The sequence below is a fragment of the Poecilia formosa genome, unplaced genomic scaffold (assembly GCF_000485575.1).
Source record: "Poecilia formosa unplaced genomic scaffold, Poecilia_formosa-5.1.2 Scaffold89, whole genome shotgun sequence".
NCBI lineage: Eukaryota > Metazoa > Chordata > Actinopteri > Cyprinodontiformes > Poeciliidae > Poecilia > Poecilia formosa.
This window is the reverse complement of record NW_006800028.1, coordinates 6,229-26,217: the sequence shown is the minus strand read 5'-3', so window position 1 is coordinate 26,217 and position 19,989 is coordinate 6,229. Positions and strand designations below refer to the sequence as shown.

Sequence of the window (19,989 nt, the reverse complement as noted above, 5' to 3'; positions counted from 1 at the left end):
GAGAATGAAACAAATTAAGATCTGTGACTGAAACGTCACAAAATGTGAACAAGAAAAACACAGGAAGCCTGAGTAAGTAAAAGATGGAGTAAAATATCTGTCAGACGATATGAGATCTAGTTAGTAATAATAATTGTAAGTGGGCAATTAATTTTGGTTTTAAAAGTGGTAAAGTTGAACAGTCAGACTCTGTTGAGTGGGTAGTTGGTTTAATTTTGTTCTCAGTTCTTAATAAAAGGTTAAATTATTTAAAAAGCAAATTAGTCATCAAGCTCCATGTGGTTGTCTCGCTCCAGTAACTCCACTTTTTTTTTTTTTTTTTAGAAGATGTGGTAAGAGAAACAAAAAAGTAAGATCTCAAAAATGTAAATGAATGTTAATATTTCTGGTTGTGTCACATTTTGATGGGAGAATTTATTTGATTGCAACACCAACGCAATCCTAAAATTACACTCCTGTACAAGCGTTCAAAGTGACAAATGGTGATAGTTTTAGATGGCTTTTACTTTATTATAGTTAACATAAATGACACAATTTCACTAAAAAGAATATTATTTTCAGCTTTTCTGTCTTTCTCTTCACGTTCGATCCACTTCTGAAAAGCTGTTCATCTTTAAACGATCTGAGGTTTTGCAGACAGGGAAGACATTAAGACATTCACTCCAGAATAAAACAAAAAAATCATTGTAAAAACACATGAAGGAATCGATTTAACTCCATTAAAACAATTCACTGAAGAGCACAGAGAGTTCATCTGAGTATGGCCATTAAAAAGCCTCAAACAAGCAGATTGGAGCAGATTTAGAGAAGTTGTGACCTGAACATCATACTCAGAACGAAAAGTCATGGTGCATCGTCTCGCTTTGGGCCAGAACATCCGTGCCTTTTGCTGATGTGCAGCATGTCGAGGAATTAATCCGCCTGCGTGTAATCAGGATTAGATTCATGTCTAAATTCTGCAGAAATGTTATCCGTTTAATCTGAAAAGCGGTGCCCAATCCACAACCATAATCCCTGTGCAGAAAGAAAAGAGGGCTGCCCTCAGAGACAGAAATTACTAACAATTTGACTGTATGGAAAACAGAATTAGACTGAAAATCCCTGTTTTTTTTTTTTGTTAAGCAGCTGACTCTAAAACTTTACATGCTTTCTTTCTTCTGCTGTAACCAGTAGAGGAATCAATGCACATTAACATTATGGTCTTTGTATTGTATGTATTGTTAACCTGAGTTATTTGTTGTGGATGTTGCACAGTTTCATACACAAACAAGACTAAAGCAACAAGAAATATAGGAGTTCTTCTTGGAGATCATTTATGGAGGTCATAATGATGAAAATAGGACAATAACATTTTTCATTCTCAAACTTTGTTTTCCTGACATTTTACTTAATGATCCATATCAGAAAACAAAGTGGATATCAAGGACCCGGAAAGCAGCAGAGTTTCTTGTTTTCTCCCAGTCGGTTCTCTGACGAAAACTGGTGGTGACATTATTTAACACCATTAGTCTGTCACTGGTTTGGTTTTTCCAGTAGAAGGTATTTCTGGCTCCCTCTGTGTTTAGCTAGAATATTTTCAGCCACCATCTCGCTTCACCAGACCAGCCTTTCTGCGGGTTTCAACAACTCAAATTTAAGGCTTTTTAAAACCATTCTGAAGGGCATCTAAGACCTGCATCTCAAAAGAAATGTACAAACTTCATCCAGCAAGCTTGTGTTAGATTTACACTTACCCATGATGGTGTGTGTTTTTGCAAAATGCAAGCAAGGGGAGACTCAAACTGACAGATAAGTCCCACAAGAAAATAAAATACTGAATATACACGACTAAGCAGTCCTTCAAAGACAACATTTAAGACCTGTGATTAAAGTATTTAAGGCCAACTTACAATTATTTAAATGAATCGAAGACATTCTAAGGTCTTATTTTTAGATACATGGATTTAAGACTTTTTAAAGGTGAGCTTGCAGACAGACTTGTACCTATCAATCTCTTGCTCTGTTGCTTTGGAGTAAGTAAGTACATTTTATTTATATGGCTCCTTTCACAGATAAAAAATAAAAAAATAAAAAAGTCACAAAATGCTCCACAAACTCGGAGCCTAAAAACCTAAACACAGTTCAAAATACAAAAAAGAAGTAAAATGATGCAGATAATTCAATAATCATATTCTTATTATAGCATTTAGCAATAATTGTCGCATATTTTACTGATATTGTGCAGGCTGACTGAGAACCCAGTGAGTGAGAATGAAGCTGGGGGGTCAAAGGTGACGTGTACTCACTGCGGCTCTGTGAGCGGCTGGCTGACCCACTTCCTCAGCAGTCTCCGTCCAAACGGAGTGCGAACGTGGTCCAACACCCACAACAGACTTCCCCTCACGCTCCCATCTGTCTATGAATCAAAGGAAAAAAAAAAAAAACTCAATTCACCTTTGCACCATCAAGCAGCAAAGCACTTTAGGATAAGAACATAAAAATTATTGAAATGGAAATCACAGGGAGTAAATCATTACGGCTGACATGCAGAGCACAACGCTCCAGACGCATTAGGCAGCAATAACAACATATGATTTAACAAATACATGAAGGCCGAGATGCTCAAGTGTCACATTTTGAGCTGATGACACAGAGCCAAAGTAAACAGCGTTTGGCAGCGCAGCGTGTAAATCTTCCAAAGCCGCACAAAGTGCATTATGTCCTGCAGCACAGGCTTCGGTTCGAGGCAAATACAAAGAGTGACCTTAAAATATTTCATAGCGTAGTATGAATCATGCATTAACTCCACATGTACAATCTTATTTTCCTTAAAAATTGACCAAGACAGCTAAATGACAGGAGCATGTACCTGATTATTGAGGATTTCCAGGTTCCTGAGAGTGGCAGCACTCAGCTTCATCCCCCCTGATTCGCTGGACAGATGCCGAAATGAGCTGCACAAAATGAAAAATCTTATTTAAACACCACTTACCTCCCCTTGTCAGAACAATTTTAATGCTTAGTTTTGTAGATGAGATGACAGAAACTGTCACAAGCCCAACAAAAAACGAATGGCATATATAAGAAGGTGTTTATTCCCTAATTTCAAAGGTTGCAGGTAAATCTCAAATTGTATGTTTGTAATAATAAATACAAGTGTCAGGCTGTCAGTTACATGTTCCTGGTTATTTTAAACATAGCAAAGATTCATTACAGTAATGTTCAACAAAGAAAAAAAAGCTACATTTTCTTGTAAATGCTGTACCCAAAGAAATTTTTAAATTATTATCTCTATATGGAAGAATTGCAGTAATTATCTCAATAATCTCTCCCAGGATTCCCAACATCAATCTTGCAGGATGCGTCTGTGTCGTGCACCTTTCGTTTCTAAGAACCCTCTCCAGATTGAATTCCTGGAGGTACTGGATGAGCGGCCCCAGGCAGCAGATGACCGGGCTGTCGAAGGAGGCCACGCTCGACAGAGAGCGCGAGTCTGGAGGAAAACAAAACACGCAGTCATGTTTGGATTTTTAACACTAAAGCCCAGCCGTGAGTCATAGCTCAGTCCTTGTCAGACACATCCAGTGTTACCGCTGAGTGGCTGTCATGGTATTAATAGCAGGAACCAAACAGGGGGAAAAAATGCGTTCAGAGTAAAAGCTCTAAGCGGAACAAAATGACGCAACATAAAAATCCACCTTTCTCCGGGGTGTGACAGTAGAACTTGACGACTGCGTTCATTGCAGAGGTGAACTCAAATTCAGCGCTGTCCCTCCTCTCAACTCTGATTCGGTCATCAGTCTGAGCACTGGAGGGGAACAACAACAGCAATAACCTTCATTTATTATAACGACCATGTGTTAGTATCGATCCAGCGATAAACAACAGTGTTGCTTGTCACTCTGTTTGAACGTGGATACCTCACATCTAACCACAGTTTTCTATTCGAGAAAAATACAGATGCAGCTGCATATTGTGTTCAAGCAGACTCTATGGAGACGCAACAGCCTCAGTCACAGCCATAAAGCCACATTCTCCTCTGCGTCTCCCTGGTGCACCATCGTATCTCCCTGTTGCTCCATCCACTCTCTCGGCGTTGCACCTCTCAAGGACTCTGTTGCTTTGTCTGCCGTGTTGTTGCCATGGCTCTCTTTGCAGCGCTGAAGCACTTTCGGTCTTCCGTTTTCCAGCACCCATGCGCAAACACACAATCATCATATTTCAGTTCAGCAAATGGTCCGTCCAGGAGCTCAGATTATATAAAAGCAATCAATAGATCCCACATTGTGCTTGAAATTAGGCTGGGGCAATTAATCACTGAGCCAGTCAGTTGCACCACATTGCGAGATTTACAAGAACTGCGACTGAAGCACTTATTGATCCAGGGTTGGTGTTGTAGGAGCATTTCTGCAAAAGCCTGATGGGGCCTGAGCGTGGTGAGGACTGCATTAAGCTGAGCCCGACTTAAAATACTGAGACGGCTAAGGCTGATCCTGGTTCAGGTTTATACAAAAAGAAATGAAAGAACAAAAACAGAATCAGTTTTGGTACGGTTGATACTTTGAGCTAAAACCATAAAATACAAAATATAAAAGTATTAGAAACATTTAGGTAAAATAGGGATTTGACATAAATTCAACAGGCTGTCAGTTCATACATCTAATAGTATCTCTTTAATATTTTAACTGTCCATAAAACCTAAGCGCCATTCCTGCAGGGTGAAAAATAAACCCTCCCCCCCTAAAAACAAAAAACATACTCTGAGCAGTCGAGTTTGTTTTTTGGTGAATTTGTGTGAGCTGGAGTGAATCTATTCCGGGATGTTTGCATTTAATCTTAACATTTCATATTCCCCACCTTAAACCTCCAGGTAAATGCAAACTCCCTCTCCGTCTGCACGAGTAAAGCCACCAACACCACACCCAGTTGTCACAATCAACCTCTGAGGGACTCATTACCAGCCACTCCATGGACACGAGTCCGTTGCCAGGGGTCCCGTCTCGTCTGCCCACCCCAGAGACAGAAGCACCGACAGGCTGACGTCAGCAGCCACAAAAACCCCTCGATTCAGACGCTCTCCTGGGCTGCTCCTTTAGAGGAGCCTCATTACCGGCACTCATTGAAACATTTATCTCTGAATTACTGATGCACAATGTATCATTTCTCTCAGGTTCAGTCATTAAAACAGTGAGAAAATAATCAGCAAGAAAATTTTGTCATTAAGCTCCGTTTGCTACGGACGTGTAATAGACTTATCTGAGACACAAGAGGCCAAAGAGGAGTTTGGTTCTGATTGGTAGCTCCCCGAGGAGCAGTGATTATCAATGAGACTGATTGAAAATTGAAAAAAGAAAGAAAATAGCTGCAAGGATTGTGCAAGAGAGGATAATAAATTTGCTCCAAATCGTTTTTGAAGGGAAGAGACGCAGAATGAGGCAGACATTTCTCCTGTTTATCCAACTCTCAGCTTGTAATCAAACGCTCCTCGCTCCCTCTCTTTCTCTTGTCTCATTTCCTCAGGATTTCGCGGTCATGGCTGGGCTACAGAGGACGTCAATGGCGCCGATGTGAACAAGAAGGACGGCACAACAAAGCAGCTCAACGTCAGCGGTGCTGGCCGTGTCGTCAGTCAGACAGACATAAATCTCAGTTCTTTGTCTTTTTGATCTCACAGTTGAAACTAGATCTTCCTGATGTTAAAAAGAAGTTGTGTTTTCTCCCTCTTGCGAAACCAAAGACATAAATCGATTGTAAAATTGGAGAAAGGAGATTTTGTGTTGATCAAGTCAGAAAATGACTGGAGCAAGAAATCTCCTGTATCAAGCAAGATGAAACGTTTCTTTCTTTCTCCGATCAGTGACTGCATCATACTGAATGAAGCACAGTGAGAAACACAACAGTCCTCTATGAGGAATGACGAGTTAGACTGAGAAATACGAAATATCAGCTATTTTAGTAACAATAAAATGCAGGAATGTAGACAAAACACATTTTATTACTTTTATTATTTACAGTAAGAGTAGTGGGCTGGAAAAGAACCCAAAGTTATCCTGCCCCCAATTACCGTTAAAAAGAATGAAAAATATGTTAAAAAAAACAAAATGATAATAATCCCAAAACCTCAAAAACTTTTTATTATTAGTTAATAATGTTTGCCAATGCAATAATCAATGCTGTTTGTGTAACTATGGGGAAAAAATAAATATTTTTACAGGTCAGTTCTGAACATACATAAGGAAAAAGATTGTTTGCTTATTTCTTTCTGACTAAAAGGAGTTTTAAAAAAACAGCCAATTGTCAATCATACGGAAATAAAGCTTTTTTTGTCCAATTTACACATTAAAGTTATAGAAGCAACTAATATAAATTATCTCAATAAACTCCTTTGATCAATTTTATAATCATGCATTAAGTGTGACCAGCATTTGGAAAATTAATCATAACAGTATTTTTTTCTAATAACTTTGTTTAAACAGTGTTTTTGAAACTCATAAAGTGTGACATGATTGTCCTTCTAAATCAAACTTTTATTTACTTTGAGCCAAAAACCTTCACAAACTAAACTGTGAAGTTTCCAGTTTGAGCAAAATCCATCCACAACCTTAAATACTAAATGAATCTTGTGGACCCGCTGAGCCTCGTGGTGAGAACCTGCGTGCTGAAGACCCCATCTCATAACCGCTCAGTGCGCCCGCATCGATTTCCTCTGCCACACTAAGCCCAAAGTGCTCCGCTCAGCAGGGCTGCATGCCTGCCTGCCTGGGGAAATCTAAACACAACCCCTCAGAATCAAGTGAACCAAACTCAGACACACTCAGTTCTATCGAAGCAGAGATAAGCTCTGCAGAGGAAAATGAAGACACGTCGCCCCCTTGTGGCGTGACAGCAGATTACCTGGCATTAGCGATACTGAGCAGCAGTTTGGAGGTTTGATCCGAAAGGTCCGAAGGCACGAGAACCTCCACTGGGTTTATCCTCAGGATACGGCCCTCCAGCTCGGAGCGGGACGGACCATCAGGGAAACAGTCCAGGAACACGTCTCCAGTGCTGGGCTGGACGGCCTGATGCACAAGACACAAGCACAGGGACAGAAAAAGGAGAAAACAAAAGATTAGAGGGTAAAGAGGTAGTTTGATCACTCAGTTCATATTAGATGGCTGACTTTACAAATAAAGTCAGCCATATTTTTAAATATGGATAAAAATGACTCTCCTTCCAGTTCAATCAAAGTTGAAATTGGAATTTTTAAATATTGTCTTTAATATTTATGACAAGAGGGTAAATGACTTTATTCCTTAATCCAGACAAAACATGTGTAAAATATTTCTATAAGAGATTTTTCTCTTACAAATTCAGGATTTTTTTTCTTACAAATTTCTCACGTCAGAGGATATTTTAGTTCTCATATCAGAAATGTATGCCTTTAATCAAGGAAAAAAAAATTCTTGCCAATTTATTATATTTTGACATCAGAGAATATTAAAGACGTTTTTGGCTGAAATGTATCCATTTTTCATTTTAATCCATGATGGCCCTAATACTCTGTTATGGATTGAATATAACACAAACAAAAAAGTCATAAACCTGTGGATGCATCATTGTTCATTTTGATCAAATACCAATGACATCTGCCAAGAAAGACTCAAATATAAAACGTCACCATTGACCAACACTTTCATATAAGTTTTAATAGATGAATTTGTTATGAAAATATCTCACTTATACAGAGGAGGAGATGTAATTGGCTATTGAACTTCTTTAATTGGAAAATATTTCCAACATGAGGCAGCCAGACTCTCTCAAACCTGTCGACAAATAACCACTGATCTTCTCATAGTTTATCTAGCTGAAAATACCATTTCCTTCAGGAATTACTTAAAATCTTCTAGATTCCAGATAAACTCAGATTCGATGTGCTTCATATTGTTGAAATGCACACCATGTTGCTTGGTTTCAGCTGCAGTTTATGTTTATCAGACTCACCACCACCCCCACAGAGAGCTGCTTCTTCACTTTGTCCCAGTTCTCACTGATGCACAGCAGGAAGCTGTCAGGAGGGTCCGACACCACGTCAGCACAGCCCCCCTCCTCCACGTCTGCCACTCTGCAGACCGGGTTTACGTCTGGAAATAATACCTCGTCAAGGACATCAAGGGATTAAAAAAAAGCTACTTTAGGGGCATGTAAGGACAGAAAATGCCTGTAAGGATACCCTCTCCCACCAGAGTGGACTTGGTGTACAAGGCGCTGAGCTGACGGCTGAACAGAGCGTTTCTGTTGGTCCCTGACGCCTTCAGCGCAGACGTTTCTGTCTGCTTCACAACGCCAACCTAAAAATGACAGACAGAAGTGACGAGACGATATCTGTCTCTGCTAACGGAGTGGAAGGGGGAAGAAGAGAATCAGAATCTAGCAATCATCTGCTACCTTGTGTCCATGAGACACCAGGCGCCTGACGTGAACAAACAGGCGGTGAGTCGGGATGCTGCACGTCATGAAGTTATGATCCAGGTGACAAGTTATGTTCAGCTCTTTGGCAGCAATCTGTTCAAATGCAAAAGTTTCTAAATGATTATTTGGTCTAAACCTGGAGCAAAGATGTTTTCTCTCCTCCCCCGGGGTACTAGGAAATGAGAAGTGTGTAGTTTCAATGAGAATACTTTCTTTTGCAAAGTAGCAGATACACTGGAGCTACGATTACATCTGATTATTTAAGCATACTCGGGTTTTTACCTCTGCATCTTCTCCAAAGAACCTGTATTTGTAGCCACACTCCACTGCCAACAGCACGTCCTTATGCTGCTGTTTCAGCTCCATGACCTGCTGCTCCAGGGGGGTGTATGTGCTTCTGGAGCGTCTGCAGGGGGCGCTGGAGTCTGATGGAGACTCTGCAACCTTGCCTCCCTCCCTTCCTCCTGACTTTGTGATCTTAGACAAGCAAAATCCCTGCAGGGGGAAGAAAATATGCTCAAATGTGGTTATTTTTAGTTTGTTAGCGGTGCTCAAGTTTGAAGTTAAGCTCTTCGAACAGCGGTGCATTAAAAAAAGATTGTATTGCTCAGTAAAATTTAATTGAGTGGCAATTAAAGTAAATGATTCACTGACTCCTTCACTGCTCCAGGTTCCCATCAATGATGAATATCCCAATAAAATAACATAAAGTCAATCATGCAATTATGACACAAACTTCAAATATCCTTTTTAGGAGCAAATCTGCTCTGTCATGTGTTGGGAACCAGCGTCTGTATATGGTATGCCCGAAATGCCAAGACTGGACACATGACAAGAAAAATAAACAGCAGGTAAAGGGAATAAGGACAAAGTAAACCAATAAAAGGAAGTGAAAAAAGAAACATTTGTACCTTCTGAGCAAACTGTTTAAACTGTATTCAGACTGTATAGGTTTGCAGTTTATCAATGGAGGTGGCAAATTATTCTAAGAATTACCAGCTCAGATCAAAAAAGCACAGAGAAAACAAAGTTGATCAAAGTGACAAAAAGTATTTAATCATCATGACTATAGTATGTGTCCAATCTTAGTAAATCTTAGCACTGTTTACTATGAAATATTTATAGCCAGGTTTAATCCAAACATAAAGAATACACTCCCTGCTTATGAGTAACATATTCAGCTTGTTGAATGGATTCTCACTGCATCAGGTGTCAGCACAGAGAGAGTTGCAGTAATGCCATTGATGGAAATGTTGATACTTTTTACCATTTATTCACTGCTATATCTGCTGTGTTTTTTTCTCTGCAGGTGTTTTCCTGTTAAAGAAGTTTCCAGACAATGTGCAGACGCTTTCGCAGCCGTTTACAAAGATAGCTGAACTGTGACATCCTGTGCAAAACGCCTCTCTTTGTAGCTGCCATATATGGAATGCATTTCCTGCACTTGCCTGTGCTGTTGAATTATCACTATGACGGCACTCCTGTGCTTTGAGGAGAATGAATACCGAAGGTTTGCAAGCTCTTGTTGGAGTTAGCCTAAACAGTCTGACACACTTCTCTCGTTTTGTAAAAGGCAAGTCTTTGTGTCCTTGTGATCTTTTCAGAGTTTATGTGAAGAGTAAACTTAATCATTATTTGCTTGATGACGCGAGCCTGGCTTTACTTGACCCCATCTGAAAGAGGTAGAGGTCAGAGGCCCTAGTCAGAACATTTATAGAAAGCAGCTAAATATTATATTCAGGGCTTAAACTACCAACCTTTGAGGTTTAAATATGTTCTCATGTCTTTTTCACATAGAGAAGAATTTGTTTAACATACCAGATTAGTGACAGCCAGCTCTGGATCCTCTTCGTCATGATTCTGTGTTTCATAATCCCGCTTCTTCTCTGTCCCAGGCAGTGTCTTGCTGATTTGCTGATGAGAATCCACAAAACTAGGCGAAACAGAACTCCTCATATTAGAGCTTTTGCCGCTGCGGTCATCCATCTTTGTTTCGTCCTCGATGGCCCGGAGAAACGGATCAGCCATCATGCAGGAGAAACCTTTCAGCTTCTCCAAAGTGGAGGAGCAGAGACCTCCTCGTCCTCCTCCTCCTCCTCGGCTCAATGTCGGCTTTGCCTCTAGGGAGAAGAAACAAACCAAGAATATTTAGTTTTCAAACAGTAAAGGAAATATTTTTAGAAGAAATGAAATTAGATGATAAGCTTGTGTTCACCTTTAACACTCTGAGAAGGTCCGGGCTCACACTGCACGTCTTCCACCTGTTGGCCCTTCACAGCCAGTTTGGTTCGTTTTGATGGCAACCCATCTTCATCACCAGAGGAAAGTTTCAACTAAAGTACAGGAGCCAAATAATCACAGGTACAATAAATTAGTGTGTACCTAAAAAGTTAATTAAAGTCAATATTTAATTCAAGAAACTCAAAAATTTTGATTTGGAGAAACAGTGAAATATTTAAAGTGATTGTTTTTATTATAATTTTGATGATAATGTTTAACAGCTAATTAAAGCCCTAAATGTGGTTTATCACAAAAGTATACCTTTACCTAAAACCAATAAGAAACAGCAGAAATGTGTGGAAATGTATATTATTCTACTGTAAAGTATGAGCCTTCAGTACTTTGCTGGGTCCCTTTTTGCATGAATTGGTGAATCAGTGATTGGAGGCAAGCAGTCTGTGACTTTGCTGAGGTTTTGATTAATAAATTTATCCATTCATTCATTAATCCAGGTTGCCTTCAGCTCATCTGCACTGTTGGGTCTGGTGTCTGTGACATTCTGCTTGGGTTACAGGTCAGTACAGTTTGCTTATCAGTAAAAGGAGAGTAACACCAGCAGGTAGTATTCCCTTAGCAATGTGGACAGATGCCAAGTTTTGTTGGAAAATTAAATCAGCAACTCCAGAAAGCTTGTCAGCAGGACGAAAGATGAAATATTTTAAAAGTTCCTGCAAATGGCTGCTCTGAAGATGACATGGCACCCTAAATTTCACACTGTGAAAACCTCAACCAGTACCTGAAGTAACTTTGATTACTCTCCACTCTTCCTCCAGACTCTGTTACCTTGATGTCTGAATAAAATACAATATTCTAACATCAAGGCTTCTGTGGACTGTGATTCAAAGTCCTCCAATAAAGGTTCAATTATACCTATTGCACTTGCATCTTTGTCCATCACACTTCTTCCTTCCTCTCAACGTCCAATTAATATAACTGGACACAGCAATATTTCAATACATGATTCCTTTAGCTGTGACTTTTTTTCAACCCATAATAGTGGAGGACTCCAATGACTGAGTGCTGATAGAGCAGAGGTCACAAAATCCCCATGAATTAAGAGCTGTGGTTTAAAAACCTTTCTTAGTGTGACATTATACTTTCCGAGGAACTAAATTCTGGAAGAGTTGCATAAAGCAAACCACAGATGACATGTCGGATATGAAATGAGTTAAGTAGCAGACCTCACCTTTCCTCTTGAGAGCCGATGCTCTGCAGGATTTGCTTTAATCCCACACTGAGGTCTGCTGCTGCTGCTGCTGCTGCTCAGTCCTCCAAAGTACCTGCTGATGGAGGTCTGAGTAGTGCAGGGCTTCTTCACAGACTTTGGCATGTTTACATTTCTTTTTTTAACCGAAATGTTTTAAAAACCTGCATAAAACCGGTCATAACGAAGTAGTTGAAGCTCCACCGGCTTTTCAAAACATAGCGGCGCAGGAGCTGACGTCACCCAGGCGCGTAAAATGACGCCGCAACGTATTGATGTGCATTACCGTCATCTACTGGAGTGGAGTGTGTATGCTACGTATAAACTCTGTATCCTATCAATTTCGTCTTCTTGAGGTTTTTCAGTAAAGAACAAAAATATTCAGAATTGAAAAGATTATTTAAAATATCTTGTGTATTTAACTGTAAGTTTGCTAAAACGTAATTTGGATATAATTTTTCTGCCTTTCTACACCAATGCATCATAAAATACACTATCAACTACTGGCCATCAGCTGCAAATGCAAGAAATTATTTTTGTTAAATCCAATATGGCCGACAGATAATAAAAGCATTGCAACCGACCCGGTCCCTCCTTCTACTGTAGACGACTCTTGCAGGTAAAAAAAATATTGTGACATCAGATAACCCCTAAAGAACAATACTACTGATGTATTTTTCAAATAACAACTTTGTATTTGGAGAAACTTACATTTGATCACCTAAAAAAAAATAAAAAAAATAAAAACTTTTTACTAAATTTTTTTCCTACCTTTTTTTATGCCTTAAGAAAATCAAAAAACATTTTGGAAAAAAATCCTGACACAAAGGATCATAATTCATGCATGAAACGGTTCATTTCTTTTTTTCTTTTTCCCAGGGTTTTAAAATTTCTTGACATGTATGATGGCTATGCTGGCATAATCAAATACAGACCGTACTAAACCCGTGTATTGCTTTCAATGTTTTTCTCTCAGTATCCCACTCACTCCCCACCAAACACCTCATTACATTTAAAACTCTCTTACACTTTTCCACTACTTTTTGAAAATGAATTTTCCAAGTAAGGTGTTCATCCAGCCTTAAACCCAAAAACTTAAATGGCTTAAACTTAAATCATGATTATATATTTGCAATTTTAGATTTTCAGACACTTCCTTTGTAAAAAATAAATGAATAAATAAATAAATAAACTCTTAGTTTTGTCTATAGAATTTTTAAATCTCCACTTAAAGGACCAATCTTCCATTTTATTAATTGCTTCTTGTATATTTTTAACAATACAATTTAAGTTTTTACCCCTTTTCCAGATTGTTCCATCATCAGCAAATAAAGAAAAGCCCATTCCACTCTCCAAAACTGTCAAACATATGTTTGCCGTACGCTATACTTCCCTAAGAAAGTATAGTGTACTTCCTTAGGGAAGTACGTCAAACCACTTCCCTAAGGAAGTAAAGCGAAAAGATTTTCTTCTGAAAATTTTTTCAGAAAGATTTTCAACCAAAAATCTTTCTGAAAAATGTTGCCCTATTCTTACTTGTACTGGTCTATCTTGTAAAAAACATTTTATCCAATAAAACAATGAATCCACTAATTCCCACCTTTTTAAATGTTATTTAAAACCTTCCTTCCATATCTGCTTCCTCCATATGAAAAAAGACAGCCACCACACTCTCCTTACTAACTTACCCTTTTTCTGATTTCATGTTCTAAACGTAGAATAGGATCCATACTGCTTCTACCTTTTCTAAGTCCACTTTGAAATGTTGATAAATATCCCCTCTTTTTAACAAAGTAGTTATATGTGAATTTAATGCAATATGTCTATAACTTGCTGGTTTGACCACTCTTTACCTGATTTTAGGTTTGGAACTATGATTGCTTCTTTCCATGCCATAGGTTAAAAAATCACTATTTTCCAGGTCTTACTATATAATTTCAGGAAAACCTTTTTAGTTGAATTACTAAGCTCAATAACCATAATACAAGAAATATTATCATTCTTTTATTTCCTATTAACATTATTTAGTTCAAATAAAGAAAAGGGACCATTTAATAAGTCATTAGTTCTTACAATTTGTTCCAACAAATTAACATTTTTATTGATTGTACAAACTCTTCTCTGTTTTTCCTCTGTACTTATATTATCACAACTGTGAACTTTAAGAAAATTTTAACCGAAATGTTTCTCTTCTCCTCTGTCACAGCAATAATATCTCCATCTTTCAAAACTGGATATCAATTTGAAACAATTTCTGGTTTTGGCTGTTAAAAAAAAAGGAGGGTCATCAGTTTAAGTGGACTATCTGCCGTAATATTAGATTTTTTAAAGTAATATGTAATCTCAGCTGAACATTTTACACTTTTATTTTGAAATATAAAAATGGCTTTTGGTATTAAAGTTTTTCCCCACATAATCTTCGACTCTAAAAACTAGAAAAAAATTCAGTTTGACTCACCAGTGTAATTCTAATCTGGCAGAACTTTAACATTAACCTGCACAGCAGACAAGGTTACATATAGTAAAAATTAACCTGTTAACCTTGACAATTTTTATATGTTTTTACCACATGAGACAGTAAGGTTTTTTACTGTCTGATCTGGACAGTAAAATAATTTAAGTAGTTTATCGCAACTTTCCAAGTTACAGTACTTTAAACTTTTAAAGTCTAAAGTCTTGGAAAACTTACAGTAAGAAGTTTAAAGTAAGAAAGTTTAAACTTTTGAAGGAGGAAATACAACTTCAGAGAACTTCATGATTTTTCTGACATAAACATCTAAAAGTCATCCTACCAATGCCAAAAGGAAAAAGTCTAACAAGCTAAATGCTGAGCTTATCTTTATCCAGAGTTCAGAACATGACATGTTAGAAAAACTTTTATAGCTGCACGCACAATAAAATGTCATCACATAACAGTGTGTGTAGCATAAACAATATTCAAAGTAGTATGATTGATGCAGCATGTTTGTGCCAGAATCACAGGAAATGTTGTGTTCTTTTAAGTTCTGTTTTTGTGCTTCCAAGTTTTGTTTTTAAACTGTGTCACGCTAGGAAAAACTCTGGTGAGACATCACAGAGGATGTCTGCGGACAACCCTGACCATCTTCTTCGTGAGACTGTATTGCGGGGCGGGGGGAGTGTCTTCAGTCAGAGGCTTCTTCAAAATCACTGTAATACAGACTGTTACAGAAGATCTTTCCTGTCAATAGCCATCACTGTCTACAATAACTATTTGAAGAATTAATGAGCTACAACAACTTTTAGTTTTCCTTTGGGATTGTTTAGGTAAATTCTTTATTTGTTTTGATAAAGGGGTATGCATAGAATCAGAGAAATGGACATTTGTCTTTAGATATTTTCTTTAGAAAATCAGAGTAAACATCACCGTCTGAGAAAAGAAAAGCAAGAGAGAAGAAGGAAGAAGTGAAACTTAGCACATACAGTTCTCCTTTTATGTCTTATCAGTCACGTACATGGTGCCTACACCCATTTCTCTCTCAGTTTCTCCCATCTCGAGTTAATTTGTACCTCTGTCCATAAATCAAACCTGGTTCAAAGGAGTTCCGGTTTGAAAGAGAAGAAAAAACATCTTCACTGAAACCTCCGTTATCAGTACCATAAGTATAACACTTGTTTATTTCTTCCCAGTAAATAAGCAAAAGTTTTATTTTCCAAGACGAGATCAATAAAGTATTTTTGAATTTGAATACTAAAAATATGTCCTTTTTTATTTCTTTGAACTGTTTTTAAATACAGTGCAATGAAAATCTGTTAATATACACTTACTGACTTTGACATGTTTACATTTCTTTTTCTAAATGCCATATTCCAATATCCTGAATAAACACCTGTCAGAACTGAAAGTAATGCTGAGTTTTTATGAGGGCCATGATGTCATTTGAGTGCTCTTTATATTCAGGTCCCTGTGGAGCGGGTTTATTTAGGGAAAGGAAGTGAAAGAAGGAAGGACTGAAAGAAAACGTTTTTCCTTCGCACAGCCTACGTTCATGATGAAGCTTTACGGAGTTCTTGTCCTTTTTGTAACTTTTTCTGTTGGTAAGAATTTCTTGAATTTAACAAAAANCTTCGCACAGCCTACGTTCATGATGAAGCTTTACGGAGTTCTTGTCCTTTTTGTAACTTTTTCTGTTGGTAAGAATTTCTTGAATTTAACAAAAAAAGGGGAAATAAAACAAAGATTAAGTTTTATAAGCAATTCAGGTTTTCTCCTAAAGTTTAGGAGTTTCTCTATGACTTGATTCAAAGCTGTAAGTCAAATATTTCTTTAAAGCTCTCATTATTAGTTTATAAAATATTTGAACTGGATTTTATACATTTTGAGATTTTAAACCAAATTTTGAGTCTTGTTTTTACTGATTGATTGATTGATTTACTCATTTCTGTAAAAATGTATATAGAAATGTACTGAATTCTGTATTTACAGTTCGGACGGGACTGTCTTAATGCCGTGTTCAACAGTACAAACAATTTCCTTATGTTTTTACCGTTAAAGACTTTAAGACTTTCTTTTCATTTAATTGAAAATTTGTATTTAAGCGGCTTTGATGTTTAATATAAAAGACACACATCTGTCAAGTTCTTAGCTTGTTTTTGTTGTTATTGATAATGATGTTTAATTATTTTGGTTCTTCATTTAGCATCCGGATTGAGATGCTACACATATGGAACAGCTGAACCCAATACCTGCTCAAGTGTTCTAACTTGTCCTGCTGGTTTCGACCGATGTGCTTCTGTCAAGGCAGAAGGTAAGCTTTTAAATGTATCAGAATCTGTGCTGCTTGAATTTATCACTTGCAAAAAGATTTAACTTGTTGTATGAGCTATTTGTGGACATTATAGAGCATATTTATGAATACTATTGAGAAGTTTTCTTGCTCTTACAGGACTGATTGTCAAGTCCTGCATGCCAAAGGCAGAATGCATTTCTCCCATACAGTGCTGTGACAGGGACTTGTGCAACGGTGCCTTACTGAGTGGCAAAGGTGCCATACTGACTGGCAACAGTCCCATACTGATTGGGAAAGGTGCCTTACTGTTTAGTAATGGTACCTTAGTGACTGGCAAAGGTGCCATACTGACTGTCAAAGGTGCTGTACTGACTGGCAACGGTCCCATACCAACTGGACCCGGTGTCATCCTGCTGCTCCTGTCTTCAGCACTTAAGATGCTCTTTATTTAAGGCTCTGAAATCATGATCCTGTCCTGGTTTATTGTTTTGTCTATCAACAGTTATGCTGAATTGACAGCAAACATGCAGTCAGGACAGATATGCAGCATTTATATTCATCATGTAATACACATATGTCTCTTTTAAACATAAAACAAAATTTGTAAGCTATGAAAGAATAAACTAACCAAATGCTCAGTCAATAAATTGGTGTTATGTGGTCTTTTCAATATAGACATTTTTAAAGATAACTTGATCAACTACTATGTTTTTACATTTTCTAAGATTAAGAATAAAACATGAAGGATACCAGGCTCTTTCTGGGGCTGCAAATTTATTCAATAGTTATCTCTCGTGTATTAGGTTGAAGTTTTGTTTAATTATTTTTGCTATTTGCTAGAAACAGCTATTTTTCTAGTCACACAATTATCCTGTTTAGCTTAGCATAGCTTAACTCAGAGGTTCCCAAACTGTGGGGCACGCCATTGCAGAGGGGACGCGGGATGGATGAATAAAAAAAAAAAACAAACAACAACGATGAATGCTGTGCTGGGGGGATGAATTGGGGGGTAAGTCTCTCTAACCCCTTCCCCACCCCTCCACACAACCAAGGAGTGTTTGGAGATCACTGGGGGGGCCCAGTAAAAAAAGTTTGGGAACCACTGGCTTAATTGTATATAACTACTTTCACACTATTATTCTAACTCTATTCAACATACTTATCAACTTAAGGTAAAAATTGTTAAAACTATTATAGACTTCAAATTGAAAACAGCTGTTTAATTACCCCTTTATCTTTTTATGAAGAGTTCTGTAATCTGTCTGGTTTTTCTTCTTATTGTTAAACATAAACCTGGCAATGGGACCAAGGTTAGAAATTAGAAACTTGGCTATAAATTCATCTATTTCCATGTAGATGTTAATTATTATGTACTGTCCCATTTAAAAACAGAAATTTGAAACGATCAGTAACAAAGAAAATATTAATGTCATTTGTAGAACAACAAAAGGAGCATTTCTGTCAAATGGAGTATGGACAAGACACTGATCTATGTTTAGAGTGATATGAGCAAACTAATTGGTAGCTCTAGTGGGGGTGACCACGCAGGGGGCTATATCAGATTTCAAAGGTAGCTGTGCACCAGCCCCAACCCTCAATCACCACTCCTGGGGCCACTCTAGACATAGACATTTCTAGCAGAGTTTCTTTGACATCCCCTTTCATTTTAAGATGGGAATTTTGACACGGGTGTCTTCCAGGATGATAGTCTGTTAGGACTGAAAGAGCATTTAATATTCAACATAGCTACACTCTTCCTTGTCAGCTGCTGTGCTTTTGAAACAATACAGCATTCACGTATGCTCTGCTCTGGTATGTTTTGTGCCTCTGCTTATCACAGAAGTAGTCAACATGGTTCAGCCATGGAAAAAGATACTAGAGCTATATTTTGGTCCCAGTCCAGCCCTGGTGACATCATGCTGCCAGCACACTGGTCAGAGTTGACAGAAAGATACAAAATACAGGCCTAGAAGATAACCAGTTTCCTGAATTTCCTTTCTATCAGGAAATTTATAAAATAGTTAAATAGTAAAAAAATAAATAAATAAAAAAACTCAGGCTGTTGTTCACAGCAGTGAAAGGTCCATCCATCCTCTGTACACCCTAGTGGGGTCGACAGAGGTGCTGGTGCCTCGAGTGAACGTTTCGGGCAAGAGGCGGTGTACACCCTGGACAGGTCGCCAGAGACAGACAGGACAAACAACCATGCACACACACTCACACCTGGACAATTTAGAGAAAACAATTAACCTGACAGTCATGTTTTTGGACTGTGGGAGGAAGCCTGAGTACCCAGAGAGAACCCACGCATGCACAGGGAGAACATGCAAACTCCATGCAGAAAGACCCCGGGCCGGGAATCGATCCCAGAACCTTCTTGCTGCAAGGTAACAGTGGTACCAACTGCAGCCTAGCAGTGAAAGGTATTCTGTGTGAAAATCTCCACTCTGATACCTCTGGTGGGTAAGTGTAGAAATCACAACCTTTTGCCTCTGCTTCATTTCTTGTCTCCAAAAACTAACTTAATCTAAGTCATATTAGATACAACCAAGATTCATAGCAGAATTTATGAAAATAGGGCCGCATTGACAGGCAGTCACATGAAGGCTTTCTAAACCAATTCATACTACCAAAAAAAAAGAGAAAAACTACAGTTCATGTGGTTTTCTATAGCATGAAAATTATCTCTCTGTAAAGTTTCTATTTGGTCACAGATCACCACCCACTCAAAAAGTAAAAATAAAAAATACAACTGCAGTTCATGTGGTTTTCTATAGCATGAAAATGTTTTGTAGTGAGTTAATGAATGTTTCTATTATGTAGCAGCTTAAGTTTCTTAACTGCTGTAATAAGTGGAGCACAAAAGAGTCCATATTTTTTTAAATTTTTTTCTTAAATTTTTCTTGAATAGATAACTACGATTTAGAATACTTTGTGGGATTTTGTACACAAGTTTGGATTAAAGTAAAGTTATAGTTGAATACACCCTTGGCTGTACATATAAAACAACAACAAAAAAAATCACAATAATAGTAATGATCTGCTTTCCCAATTATTTTTGACTATTTAACTAATTTACTGGTAACTTTGGAACATATGGATGGGATTTAAATTCTTAGGTTTCACTTGCAGAGAAAACCTTTCCTTCCTTCAGTTACCATTTACTGTGAAAACCTATAAAATTATATATTGAAATTCTTATCTTTACTGTAGCTAATTTTTAGCTAGATCAGTGTTTGCTTTTCACCAATTTGTTAATGTTTTCTTAAAAGCAGATCTCTCGTTATGTTAATTCATTTACAAGATACCTGACTGTAGATGTTTTAT

At 37.8% G+C, this 19,989-nt stretch overlaps 2 protein-coding genes and 1 long non-coding RNA gene across 8 annotated transcripts in view; 1 reads left to right on the top strand and 2 right to left on the bottom strand.

Moving 5' to 3' along the window:
• Nucleotides 1-12,187, bottom strand: part of msh3 (mutS homolog 3 (E. coli)) — a 41,422-nt gene extending 29,235 nt beyond the window's left edge. Inside the window, exons 1-12 of one of the 3 annotated variants that reach the window (XM_016674059.1) lie at nt 11,897-12,187; nt 10,646-10,763; nt 10,249-10,550; nt 8,713-8,925; nt 8,407-8,523; nt 8,192-8,309; nt 7,963-8,102; nt 6,874-7,040; nt 3,678-3,787; nt 3,358-3,472; nt 2,849-2,933; nt 2,286-2,395 (exon numbers count right to left, since the gene is read on the bottom strand). In XM_016674059.1, coding sequence (XP_016529545.1) covers nt 2,286-2,395; nt 2,849-2,933; nt 3,358-3,472; nt 3,678-3,787; nt 6,874-7,040; nt 7,963-8,102; nt 8,192-8,309; nt 8,407-8,523; nt 8,713-8,925; nt 10,249-10,550; nt 10,646-10,763; nt 11,897-12,040 — 1,739 coding nt within the window. In that variant the 5' untranslated portion in view covers nt 12,041-12,187. The remainder of the gene's footprint in view (nt 1-2,285; nt 2,396-2,848; nt 2,934-3,357; nt 3,473-3,677; nt 3,788-6,873; nt 7,041-7,962; nt 8,103-8,191; nt 8,310-8,406; nt 8,524-8,712; nt 8,926-10,248; nt 10,551-10,645; nt 10,764-11,896) is intronic. The other 2 variants (XM_016674058.1, XM_007557480.2) reach the window with 2 other exon arrangements.
• Nucleotides 12,188-15,056: 2,869 nt separating this feature from the next.
• On the top strand, nt 15,057-17,300 carry LOC103141739 (CD59 glycoprotein-like). Of its 4 annotated transcripts, none has more exons than XM_016674062.1 (4): nt 15,057-15,970; nt 16,573-16,680; nt 16,819-16,938; nt 17,002-17,300. In XM_016674062.1, exons 1-4 carry the CDS (start codon nt 15,922-15,924, stop codon nt 17,112-17,114), a joined length of 390 nt encoding a protein of 129 aa, XP_016529548.1. In that variant the 5' UTR covers nt 15,057-15,921; the 3' UTR covers nt 17,115-17,300. The 4 variants fall into 4 exon arrangements, with proteins under 4 accessions (XP_016529548.1, XP_016529547.1, XP_016529546.1 ...); XM_016674061.1 differs by having other exon boundaries at nt 16,819-16,959; nt 17,023-17,300; XM_016674060.1 differs by having other exon boundaries at nt 16,819-17,300.
• Nucleotides 16,802-18,846, bottom strand: LOC107836819 (uncharacterized). The gene is made up of 3 exons (XR_001662780.1): nt 18,763-18,846; nt 17,890-17,897; nt 16,802-16,811 (listed from the first exon to the last, which is right to left on the bottom strand). It is a non-coding gene; the product is annotated as an uncharacterized LOC107836819 (long non-coding RNA).
• Nucleotides 18,847-19,989: the final 1,143 nt, after the last annotated feature.

Coding starts and splice junctions, on each gene's coding strand:
- LOC103141739 (XM_016674060.1), top strand. CDS start 15,922: ATGATGAAGCTTTACGGAGTTCTTGTCCTTTTTGTAACTTTTTCTGTT. Junction 15,971..16,572: donor TTTTGTAACTTTTTCTGTTG/GTAAGAATTTCT, acceptor TTCTTCATTTAG/CATCCGGATTGAGATGCTAC. Junction 16,681..16,818: donor TGCTTCTGTCAAGGCAGAAG/GTAAGCTTTTAA, acceptor TTGCTCTTACAG/GACTGATTGTCAAGTCCTGC.